This window comes from Lasioglossum baleicum, chromosome 13 (assembly GCF_051020765.1).
Source record: "Lasioglossum baleicum chromosome 13, iyLasBale1, whole genome shotgun sequence".
Lineage (NCBI taxonomy): Eukaryota > Metazoa > Arthropoda > Insecta > Hymenoptera > Halictidae > Lasioglossum > Lasioglossum baleicum.
Window position 1 is genome coordinate 8194472 of NC_134941.1, and position 26680 is coordinate 8221151.

General features: G+C 37.6%; 1 protein-coding gene across 1 annotated transcript in view; it reads left to right on the forward strand.

Annotated features, from left to right (window-relative positions):
• LOC143214746 (uncharacterized) overlaps positions 1-26680 on the forward strand; it is a 446535-nt gene that overhangs the window by 245903 nt on the left and 173952 nt on the right. The window contains exon 4 of the mRNA XM_076436114.1: positions 15738-15885. Coding sequence (XP_076292229.1) covers positions 15738-15885 — 148 coding nt within the window. The remainder of the gene's footprint in view (positions 1-15737; positions 15886-26680) is intronic.

Below are 26680 nucleotides of genomic sequence, written 5' to 3' on the forward strand. Positions count from 1 at the left end.
CAGACTTCGTTCCCCTGTCGGCGGATCTGGCTTCATAAATAAATACGAGAGATAGAGAGGAAGGGAAAAAGGTAGAAACGAATGATTAACCCCTTGCCCTACGATTTATTTCACGGTTTCACTGATTAGAACTTTTTTGTACATCATAATTTCCTAAAAGAGGAGAAAATTTATATCTATTGTATGCCTGTACGTTCTCCAATAGTTGTAGATTAACAAAACCAAAATAGAATTTTATTTCGATCTAAAGGAAATTATTAACTTACATTTTCATCGGAATCTGTTCAGAATCTTCATCACGAATGAGACACGATATTGAGGGCAAGGGGTTGAACGATGAAATTAATGTGCTTAGCAACTTGATCGAAGCTGGAACAATGAACGTGTTTCGTGGATATATTTACATTTTTCTAGACTCTAGAAAAATAAACGGTTCCATTCGGTAGTAAATATGTAGTAATAATAATAAATCCAGTCTCAAGAGTTGAAGTTTGAATTCTCAACTTTAAAATCCATCGTCGTCGCGTCGAGTTCACGTACATGCAGGAAGTAGAATTGGTTGGTTATGGTCAGACAGAGACTGCATTTTCAACTTCAATTTTCTCGGAAACCAAGCTCTGGATGAAAAAAATGTTATTCTATATTTTCGTCTTATTTTCTCGTGTAGAATCACCTCCTCCACGGATGTCCCAGCGCGTGTAACACAGAAAATATAAATTTTCCCATTTTCCTAGAAAATTACAATTGTAAAATAAATGGTAGTGCAAAGGGTTAATCATTATTCTTCTATTGAATGCTATTAACGTTTCCGTAACTGTTTATTACGTACGTCAGACAGAGTGTAATCTTACTAAGTAAACGCAAGAATACGCCAGGAAATGTGTTCGCCGCGGAAATGTTTAAAACTCGGATCCCTCTCCCTTTGGTTCCGTTCCTAACGGTCGACTTGCAACATTTTTACCAGCGAGAACTGCGGGAAGAAGGTCTCTCTCGCCGAGGCTAGTGCAATTTAGAATATTCAGCGTGGGAAAGAATTTCATCAGGTTTGAATTTTTCTGAAAGCAGCGGGGCCACCCGTAGACCGTATGCCACCTACAGCCACGGAAATGTTATATTTTTATCACTTTTCACTCCGCTCGGATCAAAAATGCATCGAGCAGCCGCAGAAGTTCTTCATTTGCTATTAAACCGAGAGAAAAGTTGCTCGAGTTTTAAAGATACTTCAATGTCGGACGTTAAATCGTGTACTGTGTGTGTGTGTGTGTGTCCGCGTGCAGTTTAACTCTCGCTAAATGCAACTCGATTTACTGGCAATATTGGCAAGATGTGCTATTATCACGTTCCCTGCCGAACACGTTGTACGTGTTATCAATGATCTTGTATTTTCTCCTGATGAACGTTAAGTGAATTTCCAGGGCGTTTGTTATTTAGAGATTAAATTGCGAGCCATGTGCAAACTCGTGTTCTGTCGGCAAATCACAACGTTCCAGCATAAATAAATTAAACAGACTTAAACTAGAACGACTGTGAACATAAATGACCCCACACGTAGTAAAACTGTGTAAAAAAAATTGTTTTTTATGCATTTCTGTGTAAAAATGTTTCAAAATGAATTTTTTCTGAGAAATGTGTTCAAAAACTTTTTTTACACAGTTTGTTAGCCACAAATGTATTTAAAATACTATTTTGTTGTTCTTGGGATATTTCACGAAAATATTGTAATTTTGTCAAGTACTGATCTCCGATAATGTCCTCAGTTTTTCCATAAACACAGTCTAATTATTACGATGATAAAAATCCAGCATAATATATAGACTGCGAATGTTCATATAAAATAGAAATTTTTGCAAAATTCATAAAATTTTAGATAAAATCAAGTCCCATTTTAAAACAGCTATTTTCCTTTAAGACGTGTACGAATATTAATACGCGTAGCTGTGTATATTGAATTTTCGGTACGGTTAAACGAATTGCCTGGCGATTTGGAATTTTTGCGGTGGAGCATTGAACATCTACGGGAAGTTCACGGTATCGAAAGGTCGAACGAAATCGAAACGAGTGGCAACGGTAATGCCCCCGTGTAAACCGAGTTTCGTATTCTCAAAGCCGGTCGGCAAATTGCCGATATTTCTGTATTGCCGGCCACAATCCGACGGTGACTTCGAAATCGCGTATCGTACAATTGCTACCAAATTCCGTGTTTAAGAGGGCCCCGGCTATATAGATTCGTAACGAGGGCATTCAAAGCGACGCGGGATTACGGTTTCGCTTGAGAGAAGGCAATTGTAGTAGCTCATTATGCTTAGATACCATCGGACGGGAAAGGTTCACTTCGGACGCGTGAAATTTCGAATATTGACCCTTTGTGCACCATTTAGTTCGTTAATGTATTATTACCGCAACCCCCACACCAACGATGGGGTTTCGGGTTCCATACTTTGACCAAAAATCAAATCAAACATTTTTTATCCATCGCAATTTCTTCGGTATTAATATAACAATTTCTAATGATTTCACACATTTAAAATTACTCCATTAAAAACATTGATGGTCACCTTAATTTCTGACCTTGTGTGACCTTGGAGGTTGTATCGTATACGAGTGAATCTGTCTTGACACACGCTTTCATATGATATAAAACATATACATATAGAATTCCATTTAAGAAATCGAAGGTCGCCTTCATCCCTGAAAAAATATTGCAAATAAACAAAATAATAACATTTCTCTGGATCTCGATCGACAATTGTTTAAACTACAATTAATGTTATTGGCGCACTGGTTCGATCAATTGGAAAAAATAAGCAAGTTTTTGCAAAATATTACATGAAATTCAATTCGACGTTTCGACCTCAATTCAGACCATTTTCAAGAATAGAAAAATTTCTCAGTCCACATGTGGACCAGTTACTCAGTCCACATGTCACCAGCGTGGAATCAACACGTTGTTCCATAACCTTTAATAATCAAAATTAATACTTTTTATAAGCATGTGAGTTTTACACATTTCTACTTCTGCTTGTGTGAAAATACGTTCACCTAACCATTTAAAACATTTTGATTAATTCTTACATACGCAATACGGAAATGTTTCTATTCTTGAAAATGGTCTGAATTGAGGCCGAAACGTCGAATTGAATTTCATGTAATATTTTGCAAAAACTTGCTTATTTTTTCCAATTGATCGAACCAGTGCGCCAATAACATTAATGGTAGTTTAAAAAAAATAACGTTAAGTACTTGTCAGAAGTAGAACACTCCGTGTATATGTGAATCAAGTGATTGCTAATGAAGGGTTGATGCCACTTAAAAAACCAAATGAAAACTGATTAATTTTAAAACTAAGACCCCTCTTTGAAAAGAAACGTTCGCAAAGTATTTTACCTAATTAGTAGTATGAACGACCTACTGGTCAGACTGTTTCAGCCAGCAGCCTGCAGCTTGCTTCTCCATCGACGATTTTAGAGCCATCGACGAGTTTAGGCTCGCAGGTCTTGGTGGAAAGGTTCGTCGACGGAACCGCTCGTCGTTTAATATTAACGGTGTAGCTGGATAGAACGTTCGGTCGAAAAACATTCGGTTGTCCTTTTGCCTGGCCGTTCGTGCAGGTGCGTTCATCGGTCTCGTTGCCGTCCACGTGCTGCGGAGTTTCCAAGAGAAAAGAAGCCGAAGGTTCGTGAGCGGGAACCCTGATGTCCGGGGGCCAACGGTTGTTCCGTCGAATTTGTATGCCTGTACCAGGCCAGCTTGCTTGTTTCGTCTTCGTTAATAATCACGTGCTTCTTCGGCCTAATAATTGACCAGGTACACGAGCTGCATCCCGCTGACACGCGCGCCCCTAATTCCTCCCAATTGAATAATTAGCCCCACGCCTGACCAGCATTCCGGCTCACCGACTTTTGCAACAACGTAATCGGGCTACTAACCGCTCTCCCTGTCGTTTGCTCTCGGAATAATACCCCTCGGAGAATGACTCTTGTTTCCAACCCGCTTCACGAAAAATTTGTTCCTCTTCATCAACCCCCGTAACTAATTGAACGTGTATGCACATTTGAATTTCGTATCGTGCGCAAAATAGTGTTTTCAGGTTGAAAGATAATCCCCCAAAATTTTAAGCCGCTGCCTCTTGTCTAAGGATAATGAGGGTGAACATCCTTAATTTTATCATTTTTTTTTTCTCGATTGTTAATCGAGATACCGAGATGAAAGAAAAACACGAAAATACTCGAACTTACCTCCTGCATTTCCATATATTTTTTCACAATTGGGAGCAAATTATTAAGGGTAGAAAAAAATTTATTTTCTTAGGGGTGGGAACTGCAAACTACCCTTTGACTGAGAGCTACCAACAAATTCAAGAACAATGTTCTGTTACCCTGGATTGCAGGATTTTCTTTAAATGAGGGGTCATCGATTTAAAATTTTGGGGGTCGTCTTTTAGTATAATTAATAACATTATATTTATACCAATAACACTACTGAATTAATGCAAAATTAATTCAATATCGATGAAAAATGTGTCGATTGGAATGGAGGGACAGTCGCGGGTGAACAATCCCCGAAAAATCTGCAACGACTTCGCGCTCGTTCATGTCGAATGGTATTCGGCGACGCGGTAAATTCGCCAAGTTGTAACGCGTAAATAGGCGGGAGCGAACGACTGGGGGACGGATGAAAATGGCGTAGTTTCAAGTAGACGGGACGACAGTTAACGAGATTCCGAAACTCCGAACGATAGCCCACGTGACGATACCTAAAATTATACGGCACCATCACCGGCAGTCCACTCTTTGTTTTACTTCCTACATAAATTATGGATAATCTTCTTAGTTTCGTCACTCCCTTGAGGAACTTCCACTTCCGATGATCGCGACAAAGATTAAGTTTGAATTCGTGAATCCGCGAGCCCCTCTCGTACCTCTACTTCTCCCGTAACCGTTCGGGATCTTTAACTTCTTTCGTTCACCGTTACCGGCACTCTCATTTTCATACTATATTTTCGAAACGGATCCTTCCCGCTTTAATTCCCTCCCGTTTGATATTCAGACCCGGCGCCGCTGAATATAATGTCGTAAAATTCCAACAACTTCCGTCCACGCGGCTCGTAACTCGTGTTCCAGATGAGGAACGGCATCTTTTTCTACGGTTTCAACCATTGTTCGAAACTCGAAATTATTCGGCTGGTCTAACTGCCTCGATTAAATTATAGAAAATAAAAATTTTCTATAAAGGTATTTCACCTAACTGGACCATCTTAAATGTCTCGCTTATATTTTGTAACAGACAACAAATTTTCTCAAGATCACATTTATGTTTAAGGTCATCGAAGTTTTTTTTAATGAAACTTTATTTTTCATTACAACAGTCTCATAGCTCATAAAAAAGTGATACTCGAAATTATTTCGCTGATCTTTTTGCCTCCATTAAATTGAAGCAACGTCGCTTATACGAATTGTTTAAAGAAATATTAAATGTTGAACACAGTCTACGATTTTGTTCTACCATTTGTGTAAATTCTTTTCATTATCACTATGGAAAAAAGGCTTGTAGATGGCCTGAAAGAAGTACTATAGTTGTTTGAAAGAGGGGATGACATTAAAATGCCTGCTCGCTACCAATCTTCCATAATGTGCCTTTTTATTCGACATCTTTTATAGTGTTCTCGCTATTTTCAGCCAGTTTATCTCACAAATAATAAATATTAGAAAACACTGAGGGAGAAAAATAATATGTATACATATTATATTATACTTATAAGTGCGTATGTAAGTCTTTAGCATTTTAAAAATTTTAAGGAGCTCCGATTATTGTTGTATTTAAAAATTATTTTCGAACCCGAGAGTTCGTGTTATGTACTATTGTTGTTCAATCAGTATTCGTCGACTGTTCGTATTTCTGGTGGAAAGTTATTACTGTTTCAATGCAGTAACAAACTTGTTTAATTTTCGAACAAGGTATATTTGGATATGTAAGCCACCAGGTATAGATTTTGAAAGCTCAATTTTGAGAGCATGCCACACAGCATATCGTTGTAAACTGTTTAGTTAATTGTTTAGTTCACTTGTTGCGGGTGATGTTGGTGAAAACACGTGAATGGATGGGACATAATAGTTACTGCGTACGCAGACATGAGAAATTACAGAACAATGTGAAAAAGAAAATAACAAAACAACGATTACTTCTCTCTCTCTCTCTTTCTTAAATAATTAATATTGCAAAAAATAATTTATCATTAAGCCTCGGAGTAATTTTTCAATAAAACGTTCTGCTGAAATTCAAATTCTGTACATATAAAATTTATTTTTCAACTAATACAGATTCCGAAAGTATACTGTCAAATTAAAAAATTTTAATTATAATAAAAATTACTATTATAATAATTGAGATTTTTAAGATGCTATTAAGAGAGAGAGAAAGAAAGAGAAAGAGAGAGATAGAGAGCATCAATATTAACTAATTAAAATCACTACTAACTTCATATGTTATGAGATAAAAACAATAGAAACACAGTTACATTAAAATAGCAAGTAATATCACATAGTAAAAAAATTAAAAGTATCTTGCAGTAGCCGGTATGTATTTTATTGCCGAATAAAAACGTTCAAGCCTTTAGAACATTATTCGGTAGTAAAAAACATTTTTAAAATTCTCGATGTTTTATTAATAATACAGGCATTTCACCTTTACGGTAGAGCATCGACTAAACGATCGTAAAAACGCGTGTTCACAGCGAAATAGATCACCGGGAATAATTCCCGATCGAAATTGTAAATTTTAATTTAAAGTTCCCGGTAATTTGGTATCGAGGGAATTGTTTCTCGCTGTCGGCACACTGAAACGTGTTTGTAGCGAGCCATCGTTTGGGAAATTCCATCAAAGTTCCGGAATCGGATTCTTGCCGCTGCGAGAATCGACGACGTACAGATTTCTAATTACACTTTCGTCTGGTGGACTAGAATCTCGTTCTCCGCTGTCGTCGTTATTTATGTTGTAACCTGTCCAAAGACACACGTGAACCGTGTGCTCTCTCGCGTTCGAGATGTTTTCGCTAAAATTGCACCACGAACAGCTTCCTCCTTAAATTAGTATTCGCCGCGCAACGAAACGATAATGCCCGCTGAAATGTATTTTAACACTACACCGGAATGTCTGTACCGACCCTGTCATTCTATTGTTACCGGATTTTGCTGGATCTACATTTTCCTCTGATTGAAATGTCGGGTTGACAAGAATTTCGATATTATGACGTTGCACGCACTACACTTTGTCAATGCGCCGCTGTTTTTGCAAAATTCATATCAAATGCCAGCAATGGGAGCCAAATGTCTACAGGGTTGGCAAAAAAGTAATTTTTTCGGTATTTTGAGGTAAAATAGAGCCCAATTTTTTTAACCAAGCAATGAATTTGAAAGAATAAGACATTCTCTCTTCTGTTCGATAATCTTTTGCCAAAAAGAATAAATAAGAAAATATTTTTTAGTTTTATTTCACCTTAAAATATCGAAATTATTTTCTTGCCAAGCAAATAAATAAGTAATATTGACTTTTTTAGATTTTACATATTTTTTAGTAGGTATAATATATAAATTGGTGATGTTCATGCAAAATTAAAATTTTCTATAGGGATTGGAAGGGATGTAGACTGCCAAAGAGAAATGTAACTTTCTTTATTAATCTGAATAAAGTAAAAATAATATATTGATGTTTTTAAATTATTTTAATCTGTTCAGTTTCGTCATAAATTGCATAAAATTTGCAGTCTTCTTATAGAGAGAGAGTGAGTATGCATTTGATTAAATAAATAGCTTTAAATCTGTATTTCGAAATTATATAATTAAAAATAAATAAAACGAACAAATGATAGAAAAATAATCACTCACTGTTCAATTGCATATTTCATGCATTTCTGGCAAAAGATGTAACATTGTATTATTTTCGATTTATCAAGTTTCTCTTCCGCGAATGAAACTGCGGTTTGTCCGTGAAGAGCGATAATAATTTTCTCAAAAAATTACAGACCGTTGACTCGGTGTTTGCGGTGTCAACGAATCAATTGGAAAAGTGTGAATGTACACGCAAGTGCGTGCACGCTCGACTAATTAGGTTCGAGCATACTCGATGACGCGTATCGTGCAGGTTAGCGTAAAAAACCACTCGATCGAGTACACGAGTCAACAAACTGAATATTACAGAACCGGTCCTCGCCGATTTACATCGGTGCCGTGCAGTTAATTCATTAATTCCGGCACATCTATTCGCCGGTTATGAAAATATTAATGCAACGAGCCGGGAAACAATGCGCCGTGCAATTTTTAGCGAATGCTCTGGGGGTCGGGGAAAATTCGCGCGTCCAGCCCGAAATTTAATGGAAATTTAGCGAACGTGTACAATAGCGAATGAAGGAAGAGAACTGAAAATAAAACCGGAGGGGAGGTGGTCTGGCCACGTGCTCCGGGAACCGGCTCGGAAAATGTTGCTTCGGAATTTCCCGAATCCGAGCTGTGTAACTCGCGGATACGTACATACAAGCGTTCTCATGTGAAATTGGAAACCAAAATGCATAAAATTGTCGATGAGCATCGCCCGGACTACCTGTGTTTTCTGCTTTTGACCGTTATACATTTTTTTCCACGGTATGTGCGTGTGTATGCTCGCCGATTTTCACGAGTCGGGAATGTTTGCGCGAAAAATATCATTCGCGTTAAGCGTGGCATTAAATTAACGCGGAAACCTACGCTGCCTGCTGGAAACGCGTTCTTCTTGAACTGACCAACCAGTTCCGGTCTAATCAGTCTGAAAAATTTCGATTTTAGAAAGCGGGTGGAACAATACATTTTGAAATCGCAAAAACAATCTATATTTTTACGTTCCAAGTGGTCTTAATTGAAGAGTCATCAACATTGCTTAGAGTTACTTCGATTTTGGAAAATAGGTAACACGAGAGAGAGAGAAATACAATAAATTATTTTATTTATTTAAGGTTGGTTATTTCGTAAAACAGAAAACAATAAATTGGTATTTAAAATAGTAAAAATTGCCAGTATATCGTCGATTGCTTTTGGTGTTTGTGTGAGGTAAGATCGAGAGTATTGAGCATTTTTTCTAAGAGAAATGAATTTTTTTGAATAATAAAATTTGCCAGTATATCAACAATTGTTTTTTAGAATTAATGAATAACATTTTAACTCAACTTTCATACTTCTTACAATAAAATCTTGCCCAAAAATTTCTCAATACATTTCGAATAATAAAATATGGAATTGTTCAGAAATAGTCCATCCAAAAAGTTAATTATAGCGACACATATTCCGTTTGTTTGTTTCTCATTATAATTTGACAGTCGTTGATGAATAGATCTTGGCTCCAACACAACTTTCCCTCTTAAAATTAAACTACCGTTCAATGTACGCAACAGTGACCAAATTTCGAACTCATTGACGCAGGCATTTTATATTTCGAGAACATGCAACGAAATATTATCAACATTCGTGTCCGAGTTTCTAAAATAAAATGTTATAGGTAAGAGAATTGAGAATTTCATTCATCATTCTAATGTGCACCGTGGTCATTTGCGAAATAATTGGACGTTCATTAAAGCTATTCTTAGAGACACATTACGCAAACCATTGGAAGAAATAATGCAACAACGATGACATAAACAAATGTTTCGTCGGTGACAAACGTCTATGAAAATTCTTATTATTTATGCTAATTAGAGAGAGACCACCAACTACGACACTAATTAGTCGCACCTCCAATTTCCCTTGACTGAATGTCCACGCCAGTAATTACTCCGACATCAATCAAGCCAATATTAAGGGGTGGTTACGTGCGCAGTTGTATTATATATCATTTCTAGAGGTGTAGGAACTATTTGAATATTGTTATCGCGTTCAGAAATATTATATATTATTATAATGTTATTGTAGATACAATGCTATAGCATATCTGACACAGCACTCTTCCACGTTTTTAAATTACAGCGAAGTCATCAAATTTTAACAATAGTTTCTTGGATTCGCCAAAATAAATTTTTTAGATTTCCTGGCTCTTGAGTGATCTTTTCATATAAAAATAACACGATAAAAATGGCGGATTTCAGATTTCTTATTTGACATTTATTGGATACATTTATTATTCAACCATATTTTGAACATTCTGTGCCTTATATTATTCTGAAGTGGACACACCTTTCATTCGAAGTTCAATAAACCGACCAAAAAAAATCGTACATCAAGTTTTAGGGTGTCGTTGTAAAGGGGAAGCTTCAATCTTCAAATCTATAGCATATTCTGCCATAAAAAGATTTTCCAATATTTCTAGGGACGTTTCAATTTGTAGGATTCTCGAGAAAAAATGTCTCTTCATTTTCCCTCCCCCTGTATCACACAGAAACGTCTTATTGTCCGACAAAAATGAACAATAAAAGTTTTAAGTTTTATAATCAGTCCTGGTTTACACACTAAAAATCGGACATTTGGTATTCAATCACGTTTCGGCAAAATCAATTCTTTTTTATCATCGTCATAATTGCATAACATTTTCTGACCTAGTTAAGTGCATGTAAGTGTTAAAGACGATTTACTATTTAAAAAAATTATAGAAAAACTTCAAATATTATTTTAAATATACAGCTTAATAATATCTTAAATAAAGTTCGAACTGTGGTCTTTTATGCAAAATACAAAGAATCTGCATTCGTTGTAAAATACAGAAGCTACATAGATGTTTTAATAATTTTAGCTTACTTAACTTTAACTAACCTCATTAACTGTTTTTGTTATTTCATATTTCATCTGGTAATGTCTGACACGAATGCACAAAATCCTCAATCTATTAATCATATTCCCAATGTTAAATTGCTGTTGCACGTTTCCGAATTATCTGTAATTACCGTAAAATTTTAAGCATCGAACACTTGCTTATCTAATTAAAGTTCAATACACCCGAACTGAATTAGTGGTTGTTAATAGCGACGTGTCTTCTATGAAAGATTGAAAGGGGGAATCTCTCGGGTCGTAGAACACGGGTCGAAAATAGCTTCTGTTTTCTCGCCTTTCGTAAAAGTCGAAGCGCGACGCGGCCAATCCCTTGTCGATTAAAGCTGCCCTCGGCGTCGATAGTTAATTTTGACGTTCGGCCCAATATTTACCCCTGCCTCATATAAGTGTCGATATTTATCACACGCGATGCACTCTAATACTACGCTTGGTATTGCTCGATGCTTTCCTACTGATGCATCTGCATATTAATCCGGATGAAAAAACACGCCGTTTCGATTACTCCGCCACTGCAGGAGATTTTGTTGACGAATCGTTCAAATTTATCTCAGCGTCCTTTGTGAACCAGTTGGTATATCGTACAAATTGTAATAATAATAATAACTATAACACTAATTATTATAAACATTGATATCTTCCTTCTGATTCTCTATAATACGGAATGCGACTCAACAAAATGATTAAAAAAGTTCGTTCTGTCCTCTGGGTTTTATTAAAAAATTTTCTCAAGGTCACGTTTCAAAATTCCAAGATCATCGAAGTGTGTTTTTTTTTTAATAGGACTGCATAACTCATAAAAAAGCAAATTCAACGATATGCGATATGTTTACATGACCTTGAACGAGAAAATCACGAAGTGTGTCCCATTAATTCAATAAAAGCACGAATATATTTAGATTTTTTTATTCGACAAATACTTTTCAGCTTATAAAGGAACAGGAGGCAATTTTACTTGAGATTGAATGCACTGACTGAAAAATTCCGATTGCAATTTTTGCGAGACTATAGTTATCCAGAATTAAAATAATACATTTCCATGGACACAAGCGGGTTCGTCAGGGACCGACGGAACCGTGTTTCTGGGTTTTCGCGGAGCCCGGTTTGACTTAATGAGATTCATGGTCGATTCTTTAAATCGTCAATAGACAGGCGGGCCAGGCGTCGTATTCGCGGAGGAACGAGAACGAGTAAGTAATTAACGCGTCGCGATTTCATTCTGACTGGCAACGGTTTCGTCGCGCTGTTTCATTTTCCACGATCATAATATGCCACAAAACTAATGAGGTCGTTAGCCATGCCGATGGTAATCGAGAGCACGGATTCGACAGGCCGCGCCGCGCCACGCGATGTGACTGCTGCGATTTCCATAGAATCGTTTAATCTTACGGGCGATCGTGCGTTAATTGGATGATGTGCCGGTTAATTGAAAACCCGTCGCGAGCCTACCCCCCAAGAGAATCTTTTTTTCCATCCCGGTCTGATCGGGCCGATCGTATCGTTGGTCAATTATCCGGGCCTTCTAATTGCTCGTTCTCCTTAATCCTTATTTTAATGACGCACTAATTTCCCGGCAGCCCTTGCGCCCAGAGATAGTTAATAATTAGATTGCGCCTGCTAGTCGTTGTTTACGTGACTACCCTTGCCTTGGGTACGACCTTGGACGAATTAAACCTAACGAGAGCTTCTATCCTCTGGTAATTGTTTCAACTGTTTGTTTTATTCGGTGAAAAGTGTCGGTTTTTCACATTTTATTTCCAAATAGTAAGGTGGTCCTGACCTATTTGTAATATTGTATTTTTATTATATTTTTTTTTGTTGAGTTGCGTGAGTTTTGTCAATTGTTAATATTGTTCTTTTGTAGGATAGGAGTCAATGGTTTGTGTAAATTGAGGGCTGCTCTTTACTTTACCGGACTCAATATTTGTACCTTTCTCCTACGAATTATGATGTATTTGGTATGTAATCCAGTAGATATGTACCCGGCGCGGATGCAGATCGAAGTTTCGATCCTGTAGGATCATTGGTTCAGGAGTTATGCTTGTTTAAAGTTGAGCAATGTGCAGTGTTTTCGATAGGTAAGGTTGCCGCCATATTGGTTTGTAGTGACGACCGCGAGCCGCTTGCCGAGCAGAACCACCGGTCCTTGCCCCCCACCCCCGACCTAATCACCAACCAACTCGGTAAACAGCGCGTTACCGTCACTACAAACCAATATGGCGGCGCCCTTACCTGTCAAAAACACTGCAGATTGCTCAACTTTAAGCAAGCATAACTCCTGAACCATTGATCCTACAGGATCGAAACTTCAATCAGCATCCGCGCCGGCTACAAATCTACTGGATTACATACCAAATACGTCATAATTCGCAGGAGAAAGGCACAAATTTTGAGTCCGGTAAAGTAAAGTTTACCCTTTAAAATTAGACGATATTTTTACAATGTTTGAAGAAACCGAGTTTTTTAAGAATTTTCTAGAATATAAAAACGAGTATAAAGGTTTATAGATGATTATAGTCGCGAACCACAGGCTCCCCATCCGACTCCTGTGGAGTGTGAGAGGAGGGTGGAGAGAGTGGGAGTGTATAGGAGGCTGTATCCTAGGAGCCACGCGATGAAGAGCACGTTAGGGGCAATATGAAATAGTGGGGGAATCGGTACACTGGTGGTGGGGGTCGTGAATCGCTAGCGGGGAAGAACTTACCCGGGCCTGAACTACAGGGTGTCCCAAAATTCGTGAAAATCCCGAAAGGGGGTGGTTCATGAGACCATTTCAAGCGACATTTTCCTTTGCAAAAATGTTATCTGCGGCTTTGTTTAGGAGTTATTAAGGAAAAACACGGACCAATCAGAACGCGATCTAGACGCGAGTTGCCACAGTCGGCCAATAGACAGTTGGCGCGTCGGCGACTGTGGCAACTCGCGTCTAGATCGCGTTCTGATTGGTCCGTGTTTTTCCTTAATAACTCCTAAACAATTTTTGCAAAGGAAAGTGTCGCTTGAAATGGTCTCAGGAACCACCCCCTTTCGGGATTTTCACGAATTTTGGGACACCCTGTATACTCTGAATCGTAATTGAAGTGTTGTAAATGCAGGTTGAGCCATGAACGTAAATTCAATTTGCAAAGAAGTAGGTTAGTTTCGGCTCGACACTGATTAATAGTGACTTCCATTCATTACTGGGAATATCATCTCCGCAGAAAGAGAACAACGTGTCGGTTTTCTTTTTTCTAGCATAGAAAATGCTATAATGCAGCGACGCATGCAACACCAAGAGGAAATTCAGGTCACGCGACGTTTTTATTAAACGCTGCCCTCTTTTTGTCTTTCCCGCCGAATGAAATATGCACGGGGACGCAAAAGAAATGAAATTAAACAATTGAACCCGCCCTCTGATAGGGAGAACGTTAATTGTGTGTAGAATAAAACAATTTTCCGTGCAGCTTTGCCCGCGCCCCTATTGTTTCGAGTGTCCACAATGGCGTTCGCATTTTATTCAGCCTATTGTGTAATTAAACATTCTTAGTCGTTACATGTGTAATAAAACTGATGAAAAGTAACTCGCTGCGCAGTCCACTTAACCGAATCAAAGAAAACTACAGCCAGTTTCCCTTTTCTTTAACACGTTCGCGATAATATACAATTGTATATAAAATTTGTTGAATTTCCAGTCCGCAAATAGCATAAGGTTTATTTATGTACGACAAGTAGAAACAGTCGACAGTAGTCGGACACTGCAGTGACACTATGCCCGGTGAAATTTTCAAATTTCCTTCAGAGAAAGAAGTCGTATCGTATTACAGTCTGCATTTCGCATGCAAAGAACGTAATGGAACGATCACAAAATTGTTCAAAAAGCAATAAATTTTAGCGTGCTCGTTAAATACAAATAAAGCATCTTTATTCCCACTAGGCTACAAATGCGCATTGTTGTAAATAAATAGTAACAGGGATGCAATAAAACTTCATGATTTACATAGAAACTTTTATGAACCTTTTATATATATATCATTTTACATGTTTATAGCGTAATGCGAATTTGTAGTGCACGGGAAAATACAAACCGTGTTGAAGACCGTATGTGGGATTTATTGCTTCGGTAAAATAAAGTTTTTATTAACCCTTTTCAGAGTTTTTATTTTACCGATACAATAAAATCCACTTTGGATGTGGAATGTACTCCAGTGTCAACCAGGAACTCGCATTATGCCATAAATATATGAAACATGAGGAGTCTTCGACATTGTTCTGTAAAATTGCAGATCTGGGGATAGCCATTTCAAAAATAAAATCTCTATCAATTTTTCATTAACAAATACTAGAATTCGAAAACTGGACTTCAATACAATTTTCATTTCAGTATTATGTACAGATTCGCACTCTGCTATAAAATAACAATGTTCGAAGTAGCAAAAAAGCTGTTCCTGCAGTGAAATTTATATTAATTTTCAAGTATCTACATATCTGATATTTTTCCTCTGCTTTAAATTTTGCTACACTTATTATCTTATTTCATTTATTTACTATTTTATTTATATATTATAAGATCTTTATATACAGAAAGCTTTTACCAAAACTCCCGCATCAGCTACTAAATCCTGGCTTTACAGAGAAATTGAACTGGTCCACTTTTAGCAAAATTATTCTGCGCATGCATAATTAGGTGAATCGCTAGGAATGTCGGATATTCGATTCTTACAATGCAATTTCGGTGTCCTGCATTGCGTATAAAATCGGACCGGACGTACCGTCGACAAGATCGCCAATAAAATCGGCGTGTAGGCGGTCCGAATCCGAAAATGAGTGTCATAAACGTCCGTCTCTGTGTCAGGGGCAACGGGTTGCGCCCAGGCCCCATTAAAGTGAAACCGATAAAATGACTGTATCACTTTCCCGGGCGTATCATCACACAAATCACGTCGGACGATAAACCGTATCCGTTACATTCCTCTGTTCCAGGCGATGAAGATGAGCAAAGTGGGCAACCAGACCAATTCGCAGGACCCACAGGCGGTGAATTCCCGGGTTTTCGTCGGGAATCTAAACACGTTTCAGTGCAGCAAGACCGATGTGGAGCGAATGTTTCAGCGTTACGGCCGTCTGGCAGGTGGGTCTCTCGCCGCGAAATCACATAAACGAAAGCTCGGATCAGCTCTCGCCTACGTTTTAGAGATTGGCGCGTCAGGCATCTGATTTTTAACGGTTCTAGTCGGTCACGGGACTGATCAGCCTCGTAGAAATTGTGCCAAAGCTTATCAGCTGAGCTCCGTGGTCAGTAGAACGCCTACGAAACGATTTTAGATCCTTGTGAAAAATATAGGGGTGGTTTTTTTTCAATTGTGTCAAAAAATTAATGTATTTTCATATGGTAACGATTAATTAAGAGAAATAAATTTAAAAAATAAATTTAAGAAAATGCTACCTGGTATGGGAGATTTAGAAAATTTTTTAGATGTCACAAAACTATTTGCATCGCGACAATATTGTTAGATACGTAGTTTAAATTATGGTACACGCATAATCGACGTTCTACTGTGCCGTTTGTAGCTTATTAAAATTATCGAAGAGAGAAAAACATTTTATTCGGTTCTTGTTTCTTTTAATTGATGGAGAAAATTTTCATTTTACATCAAGATTCACAATCTGGTCATAATAGATGTCAGTGTATAACATGTAAGTCACAGAGGAAGACCGGACAGCTATTATGATTGGAACTGTAGCAAGATTTCTGTTTCGAAAAATTTTTGAAAATGGTATGTAATAATGCGTCGTAACTTTAAATTGGAGTGTACACGAAACTTTTAATTTTTCACAGACTGTACCACCCGTGTTTGGTAGATTCATAAAATGTTTAGAGAACAGAAAAGCGAGGGAAGCGCGGTCAAAACAGCAGAGAGTTGCTCGATTGAAAATTCGAGATGAACATGCGAAACTATTAAGCACAGTGAAGCCTTGTTAGCTTGCTCGCGAAACTTGTTAACAGTTAAATTTCATAATACGTTTCTAAGGTTTGATAACAGCTATGACTGTGGAGGTACCTCAACACTTTTCTACACGTAATATTCGAAGCAATTTGATCTTATCAAAATGTATACTTTAATTTGAAAATTAAATATTATTTTCGCATTCATTTTAGCATTCATCTTCTTATTTTATAATATCAAATCAGACATATTAAATTTTATTTATTTGATACCTTAGTTTTGATTAATAAAGAAGAAATTTTCATTAACTATTTTCACAGATCATTTCAGAAAACCATAAAATCTTGCGCCTCTTTGCCAATTTCGTGAAGCTTTGTAAACAATTTAATAAGTATTGAACAAAAACGTCCCCGTAACAATAACGCAGAGGAGCGATTACAGGTTTGACATGAACAAGCAAGCAACTTGTCGGAAGTTTCGGAAATTTCTAATTTGTAGCAACGAACAACGAAAATTTTAATAATAGCAAGCCGCAATGTGTTTGAAGGGCCGTTAACCTATTTTCCCGAGGTGCGGTTGTTATTTCGAAAGTACATAAATAAATTTACGTCGGTATACGTTGATACGTTGTGCGCTGCATGGTCGCGGTGTATTATTTATAACAATGTGCTCGCGAGGTTCGTCTAGAAAACTTTTTCAAAATTAAGCTGTTCTCTACCGACGCTATGTAGGGAAAGTTCAACTAATTATACATAATTTATTACTTATGATCACGGTGCATATTACACGCGTGTATTTATACACGTAAAATAAGAAGACTGCTTACGTAGATTAATTACTAATATCGATTGTGAAAAATGCTCATATCATTATGTTATATTTCAATATTTTTCGTCCTCTTTCTTTTTGCTTATCCAATTGTTATTGACTACTTTCTTTGATGTTGAGTTTATAAAGGCAGTTATGCTTCAGAAGTTCATTCCCTTGTGTTTCAGCAATAAAAGTTCTTCCTTAATAAATTTTCTTCTTGCTTCAAAAAGAATACACGTAGCGCTTAATAAAATATCATAATTACGAACACCGTCAGTGAAACAAATAATTAGACTGTGCTTACAAAGTACACAATTCTACTAAAAATTTGTGCTAGTTTCAACAACATTGTGATAAATAGACCGCAGCTCATTATGCAGAACAAAGAAGAGTTTCATTCTTTAATCATTTAAAAACATTAAACAATATTTTCCCAGCATTCTTAAATTATAATCTCGTATAACAATTGTTAAATGTTTTAAATTTCAGTTACTCAAGGCTGTCACAATACACAAATTCCACCATCTTTGGATCAAATCCAAAATACAAGAAACAAACATTTTTCTTCTAGAAATGTTTTTAGTAAGCACATCAGTGCTTTGAAATTAAATTGTTAAAGAAAACAATAAATTCCTAGTCCTGGAAATTTTAGTTCCGCTTAAAAATCCAGAATAATTAAAAAAAAAAAATGGATTTAATAGATTTTCTGGTGTGGAGTTATCTGCACGTAAAAGGATTAAATGGTTCATCGGGAATCTGCAGTTTGAGTGCGATCTGTGCAAGAAAACGTGAAAGCCAGGGTACGGTGGCGAATTAGAGGGTGGGACAAGATAACGCGTGTTTTGCCGGGCGAGGATCTTCTTGAATCATCGAGTTCCCGGGGAACCTTAAAAGCAAGGTAGTTACAAATTGGCCGAAGTTGAGGAGATTCAAAGATCGGGGTCGGATAACAGGGAAAACTCTTGCTGTTATCCGATATAAAAACGTTGGAGCTCCGGGTTCGGAGCCCGAGAAAAATAGCGAGTTGGAAATAGGATTTTCTCGATACGGTCCGTCCTCGGTAACCCAATTTGTGCCGTGATAGCTCCTTGACCTTCGATATCCCGATTGGATATCCGTCTCTCGTTTCACGAACACCGATGACTCCATTGCTTTCATTGTAGCACTAACTTCGTTTCGGAAACGTACTTTATTGCGAGAAACTGAACCCTGCTATGGGAAGACGGTAATAAATTGGAACTACGAAGATTGCGTTTCGCCACCGAATTCGGTTTCGATAAGTAGTTTTTCGAAGCCCGCGGAGAAACATTTCTGCGGAAATAATGTCCTCGAAAATTGGATCCCTTTGTATCCCTATTTGCGGCCATTGGAACGCGAAATCAAACTCTGTAAGGAGCAAACTTCATTTCTGATTTCTGTCCCTTTCAAACGCTCCGGAAGTTTTTATTCGTCTCTGCACAGAGGTCCTCCGATTTTTCTCAATTTTCCATTTTTTCTTTTAATGAAATTCTGGAAAAATTGTGACTTAAATTAAATTCAAAGATTTTGTTTCCGATTGTTTTTGTCTTTATTTTGAATATATTTAATAATAGGATGATTGTGATTGCTTCTTGAGAAACAATCGTGGTTGCACATTGTTTTAATCGTTCTTATTTGTGGATGCTAACAAAACATCGATCATTATTTCATTTCCATATTTAATTGATGCATTTATACACTGTTTTATTTTTATTAATCGCACGATTTTATTACGATCGACGCATTAAATGTAAATTGTTTAAAACGTTGACGATACTCTTTGTCATCCTTCATTTAATCGTTTTAATACTGTATTTATTGCAATCAATCGTTGCTGATGGACTATTATTTTTACTCGCATTTCCATATTCATAGTCCACTAAATGAGAATCAAAATTAGAGAGGCGTTTATTGCATTTAATTGCAAATCGAACAGAAATGAATTCTGATGTTTTTAATCGGATTATTTTCCTTGATTATTTATTTTTCGAGTCCATACATTTTTTATCCGATTATTAATTCCCGTTTCTGCGCCGTATTGCATTTTATTAATCTCCGATAGACATCTGTTTTTTTCTGCAATTAATAAAAATTTTCTAGTGCTCAATAATAATAGTTCAACATATTTATTGAGTAAAAGTTGTTAATAAACAGATACTGTTGGTGGTAGCGAAGAAACAACGTTGTGCACTGATTTTAAGTAGAAGAAGTCACGAATGGTCAGACATGCGTTAGGTTTTTAATCATTTTCTAGGACTTTTCTAATGGAGACTAGTAAAGTTTGTTCTTTTACTTGCAGAATAAGTCCGTTATGTTGGGTAAAATGCAACGAGTTTCCGTGAGAAATTATCTTTGCAGAATTTAATGCAGTACGCGATATTCCTAGGACAAAACTGTGTCACTTTTACCAGAGCAAGTTCCCAGAACTCGATCCTACTTATACGAATTTCGAGTTTCTTGGAGTCTGTTGCGTACAGCTGTCACTGCTGCGCGATACGGATCCATGTTTGGTGTTCCCGGAGCAAGTAAAATTAAGGCGCAGTCTATGGCAAAGTTTCCTTACAACTCACGCAATGCATCCCACATTACGTCCCACTAATGAACACTTGCTACATCGCATTTAAATAATTCGATTACTGGGACTTTGCTCGAAATGCTCACAGAAAATTATTAAAATATGTACGTTCCCCGTCCAACAGAAAATCAAAAATTCAATAAAAGAAATCTGTAAAAGGATCTACTGAAAATCATTTTGGTATGCATTAACACATAAATTGTTTAATGTTTATGTCAATACCGAACATTAGTTACAACGTGCAATGGTTCTAAGATATATCTTTATGCCTCAAAAATAAATGAAGTTCTATTATTTTTTAACAAAAATGTATAAATAAATTTTTCAACAAATTGGGAGATACCTGGTTTTCAATCTACTCTTATTGACATAAACTTTGAACACATAAATGCAAAAATAATCATGGCATCGCCCTCGTGTTTATTCTAGTGAGTAGAGTCTGGTGTCTGACTATGCGCTGACTTATCTACTTAATCTTTACATTTTCAGCTCCCAATTACTTCCTAGTTAAAAATATGTTTTCATTAAATGTTCTAATGCTTTCACCGAATATATTCAACTTGCATAATGGTTTAAGAACTCTCATAATTGTTTATTCCAGTTCTATAGAATTATGAGATTAATTATTGAAATTAATGAAATAACACAATAACTACGGGGAACGAGTTTCGTATGATATAATCAATTCCGTAATTATATTTAATGCAAGAAGCTGCTATATCCATAAATGTATTGACCGCCAATAATTATTTTCAGCAACAATATATCGAATAAATAAAATTTTATCACAAATCAATTGTCGAGACCAGAAATTAATTCTCGTTAAATGAATAACATTCTCCAATTCTTTTAATCCTTCGAGGACGAAGGAATATAAAAATCGTCAATGCCTTACTCGGTTCCTGGTGATTACATAAAATTAATATTATTTTCATAATAATTCAATATTATTCTACCCTCAATAATATTAAATTTTGTATAAAATTAATTTTTTTTCTTCAAAAACGCTTCCTTATTCTTTTATTATGTATTGTTTTCAATGCATCAAATAAGTTATTAAATTAATAAAAAATGAATTAAAAAGTTGATAAATAAATTATTAAACATCATTAATTATAAAGTGATGAGAATGATTCGCCGTCCAAGGCTTAATATTTTCACCTATTCATTTTTGTGATAAATGCATGCAATCAGCAGTCTCCCAGTGAACTTTCCCAAAAATCCGAATTATTTCTGCAGACCTCGTCGCCGCCTTTTCAAATTAGCAATCTCGAGTGTTCGACATCTCGGACTCATTGTCCACGACTCTGAAAGTTCCCGGGCAGCTTCGACGCTTCGAAATAAAATGAACCGGGCGGTGTTCCCGAGTACAGACAACACTCGATATAATTCCGGTTGTCCACTTGACCCGCGCAATCTGCGCGGTACAGCTGTCACCGTATCCGGGATGAATGGCCGGGCCGGTGTGTTTGGCTGTGGTAGCCGCCCCCGTCTTATCTGTCCGAATCGAAGCCCCCTTTTAATTCCCCGCTCGAACTTTAGGCGAATAGGAGAGGGCAAAGTTTCGCGCAGCCGCTTTTGTTGTACCTCCACCTTGCAGCGCCCTGGCGCATTTATTGTCTTCACGCTTTATCGAGGAGGCTGCTGGAAAGTAAGCTGTTTATCGGCAGCTACCAGAGACACACCGTTGTCCTCGGCAGCGTCAGTTTCCGCGCGCGGATCCCCAGCTTTCCCCGGGATTCAAAGAGAGTCCGGTGTCTCTCACGATTGGACGGCCAGTCTGATGATTCTCTCAGCAACGGGCTCTGATAATACTGAGACACTCTGTCGCGTTTAATTGTTTCAAATTGGTAGCGAGTTGCGAAGCCGACACCTCGGGCTCAGCTGTTTGTCGACTCTTCGAGCATTGCTTCCGATATGCTCGGCTCTTTTAAACCCCTGTATCCGACATCGATATCCTATACCGACTCTGAATGTTATTTTAAAATTCATTATTAACTGCGAGGCGTTTTCTATTTTGAAGGTAGCTAGGGAAAGCATTAGGAAGTCTTAAAATATTAAACATAAGGTATTCAAAATATATAGAATATTATATAAATCGTCAATTCGGTTAACCCTGAAATAGAACATTTCAACAGTGAGGAAACAAAGGATTTCCAGCAATCTCCACGACTATTTTTCATTTTGGTATCGTGTGTGCAAAACAATGCTTTTAGGTTGACAGATAATCCCCCGAAATTTAAAGTAACCCCCTCATTTAAGGATAATACGATAACACCCTTAACTTCATCATTTTTTTTCTCGGTTGTCAATTGGGATATTAAGATGAAACAAAAACGAGATTACTCCATCCTACCTCCTGAATTGCATATATTTTTCTGCCAACTGTGAGCAAATTATTAAGGGCAGAAAAAAATTTATTTTCCTAGGGGGTGGGGATCTATTATGCCCACTTCACTTCTCACTGCCTTGAGGATGGAATATAAAGCATATAAATGGAAAATAAAGGTGGTCTACCCCCTCGATCGAGAGAAAAAAAAGTCCGCACGTAATTCACGAAGTTCAAGGAGCAGTAGGAAGCTGTAATTCGACAGGCTCTCGTCAACGGGTTTCGGAAGCATCGGGGAAAAAATCGTGGAAAGGGTTTCGGGGACTAACAAATAAGAGGAGGAAAAGGAGTACAAAGACGGGAGGGGAGAGGGGGTGGGTGGAGGTGGAGAATATTCCGCCGGTGGCCGCACAGAGATATAAATTACATCTTCTTTGCATCAACGGGAGAGCAAAAATACCAGGCACAAAAGGATTCTGGTCCCGTAGTCTATCGCGGTTCTCTCTCTCTCTCTCTCTCTCTCTCTACTTCGGAGCATCGACAACTTCTGGGAAAAGTTTCAAGCTCTCTTTACCGCAACGGCGATTCGCAATCTCCCCGACGACTGTTTTGTGCGGCCACGCGAAGGGAAGAGAGGCGAAAGAAAGGGCCTCGTGTCCTTATTGCGAATGGCTCGAGTCAAGGGGAACGTAAAATTGGAGGAGGTCTGTCTTGTCGGATAGAGCCTGCCTTCGGTCTCCACTGCGGAATGCCGGACCCGAGGACGACGACGACGACGACGACGACGACGGTGACAGCTGCGAGGACCAGATTGCACGAATCGAGTGGGCCAACAACCACTACTACCACTGACATCGCCTCTCCCACTACCACCACTATAAAGACCGACTCGAAAATCGTATTAAAACGTGAACGACCCACCGATACCACGGCTCGACCCATATTTCGTTCACGGCTACCGAAACGACGAATAATTCGTCGCGTTCAACGCGATATTGTTTGCACGATTGTACCCGCGGGGTCAACGCGGAGGAAACGCGCACCAGTAACTTGATATTTCTTGTTTAGACCGGTCGCCGCGGTTTTAGACTGCCATCGCTTGCTGTGCTATTTTTTTTTTTTGGTTCGAAAACGTTTGATGAGGACATACTGTGTGTCAAAGTTATTGAAACGAAAATTGAGCAGAGCAAACGGAATATTTAAATATTTTTAATGCTTCGATTGCCACGTTTAAATATTTTCAACATTTCGATTGCCACGTTAACAGGGTGTGGCTGGATAGGGGATGATTCTACGTGGAAAAATACATCGAAAAGAAGGAATAACACTTTTTTATTTGACGCGCCTATAGGGTTCGCGTGCTATAGTATATGCTGTAAGTAGAATTGGTTGGCCATGGTCGGACGCGGCAGACAATTCTTATTTAATAGCAGATTTGCTGCATTCTCAAATATATAATTTCGAATATATGAAATTGCAGATCAATTGTTATTGTTTGAGATCCACGAGGTGTCAGATGGTTGCATAAATAATTGCTGTAATAATTACCTTTCTGTTCGCTTCTCTATCCTTATTAAGTGAGTTGCTCTAATTACAAGCGAATTTTATGGACACCGGTGTGATAGTCAACGTGTTAATAAAACGAATTGGTATTGTTTTAATCTAAATTGAAATGTTACGATCAACGATTGCGACTCGTTGCATCTCTGCGTCTCCATTTGCAAGTTACGTGGACGTATTCGTTTCGATTCAATTTTATCCTCCTTCGATACCTAAATGGCTTTTTTTTGTACGTCCGAATTAATATTGGTTTATGCGCATAGACGACGTTGCACCAATTAACGCACGAGGTTATCGATATCTCGTTTCTAAAAATAGAAACATTCTCGACATCCGAATTTCATTTAGTCCGAGAATTAGAAATTCTTGTGGGAATTTTAAATGGATTAGAATTAAATTTTCAAAAACAATCTACAGACATCTAATCGTGCAAATGAAAGTAGAGAAGTACTCTGTTTCGTCAGAATATTTAACAAAAATTGTTCTTCATTCTTTTATAAACATATTAAAAAAATTACTAAAATGGTAAATCAAATTCAAAGATTTTGTATGTTTTTAAAAGAGTACACACAATTTTCTCACCAAGTCTCAATCCAGGCCAAAAATTATTTAAAATCAACTAAAGATAATTTCATCAATTAAAATAAGACCAACAAACACGTCCAGAAAATTTTTTCACCCCTGTAACCAAGAACCACTCACAGTCTACTTAAATACCGGGTCAAAACGGACCCGGCCGTCCGATCGCTGAACCGTGGAATACCGGATAGGTAGACAAGAAGCTGCACCATGAAATCACACCCGGCCAGTTGGTAGGGAAGTATAAAGTGCCTCTAGATTTTCAACCCCTTGACATTATTAACATGTCCGGCGCAACTGGCGTGGCCAGATAAGTTTTTTTTAACCGTCACTGTCCGTTTCGGGAGTGGACACACGTTCCGTACGAAATATATCTGCATCCAGGCCCGCGTGGCACCCGTTGACCATATATGTATAACCCGGCGGCGGGGATATATATATATGTATATATATATATGGAGATTTACATATTTGTTTCAGCATAATGAATTCCATGCATGGTCAGCTGCTAACCACGCAAAAGTTATTACGGGTACACAGATTACAGCCGGCTCCTGCGTTAAAATGAACGTATCTGCCGACTTGCCACGCAGACTACCCACCGAATCGATGACCCCGGGTGCCATGTGGTAGCCGATGTAAAATAAAAAAAAAGCCCAGAAGGGGGGAAGAAAAAACGACGAGAAAATATTGGCAGAATTTTCCGAACGAAAAATGCGCGCCACCGCTGGGGACCCCGGGGCCCTGAATATTGCGATACAGCCTTTCGATTTTTCCACGATAGCCGAATATCACCGGGCGACGATGTTTCTCTGTTGGATGATCAACAATGATCATTCGCCAACACCCATCGCTCGATTTCTTGCTACATTTTTGAATTTGTTTTCGTCTTTCTGATTCCTTAGTTTATTTCACGCAAATTAGTTTTTACAAGAGGCCCAAATATCAATTGTTACCTAATTTTTGAAAATTTAGCATTTTCATAAGAATTGATTCCATGAGATTCCATTAATGACATACACGAATCTCTGAAATGCACTGAAACGTGTATGATAATAGCAATAAATACAATTTATATCTCATGAAATTCTTAATTCAGTTTTCATCAAATTAGCTGTGAAAATAGTTCGCAAAAATTTGCAATAGCATTACATATTATATTGTTACGCACAGCAATAATATTGCCTACGTGTTAAGTTAATAACAATTAATAATACACGCTCCCATTCAAGAAATTATTTAGCATATTTAATATTTGTTTTTCGCAGAACAACCGGGATTGTTCCTTTTAGTTGATAGTCGAAGCCTGCCGCTTGAAATTTCGCGAAAAATTCGGATGTCTCCGGACCACTTTCAAAAGCGTACAAACATTGGCGCGGGGAGAAGTGCCTCTTCGGGGGAAAGGCTCATTCACAATTTTATAAACAATTCACGTATATATTCAGAGAAATTAATTTTTCATATAACCATTCAGTGACGCGGTTCCCATACAGGGTATTCGGTGAATATTTTTGCCGAGCTTCATAAAACACGGTCCATATAGAAACGCAAAAAGAGATATGTATTTGATGTTTCAATTCGCGGGAATCAATGCCAATAATTTCCAATCTACCGTTTGCTTTTCTCGAGTAAAAAATTCGAGGGTCCCTCAAACAATCCCGATCGTAGAAACTTTTTTTTGATAAAGCACACTGCCGAAGCGACATTATACAAGATATTAAAGGTGAGGCACCAGACACTATCACCTTGATTTACGTCATTATTATTGTTATACGTAGCGAGAAGTGTTTGGGTCAAATTCTATTTCGTAAATGAAACCGTATATTTTTTTATGCACCAATCGCAACTTATTCTCTACAAAAAGAAAGGTATTAACCTACACATACATCGGAAAATAGTTAATTTAGGCATTTTTAGATTTGAATCATAAGTTAATTTAGAAGATAAAATAAAAAAGAGCCAACCTTCTCTCAAATCTACGAAAATTAGCATTGACTTAAGTAAGCTATAGTTTCTGCAGCTCATCAGCAAAGGGTTAAACAATGTCAGGACAATTACCGTTCATTCAGTATCCGCTTGGATCGCTACGGATCGTTCATTAATTCGG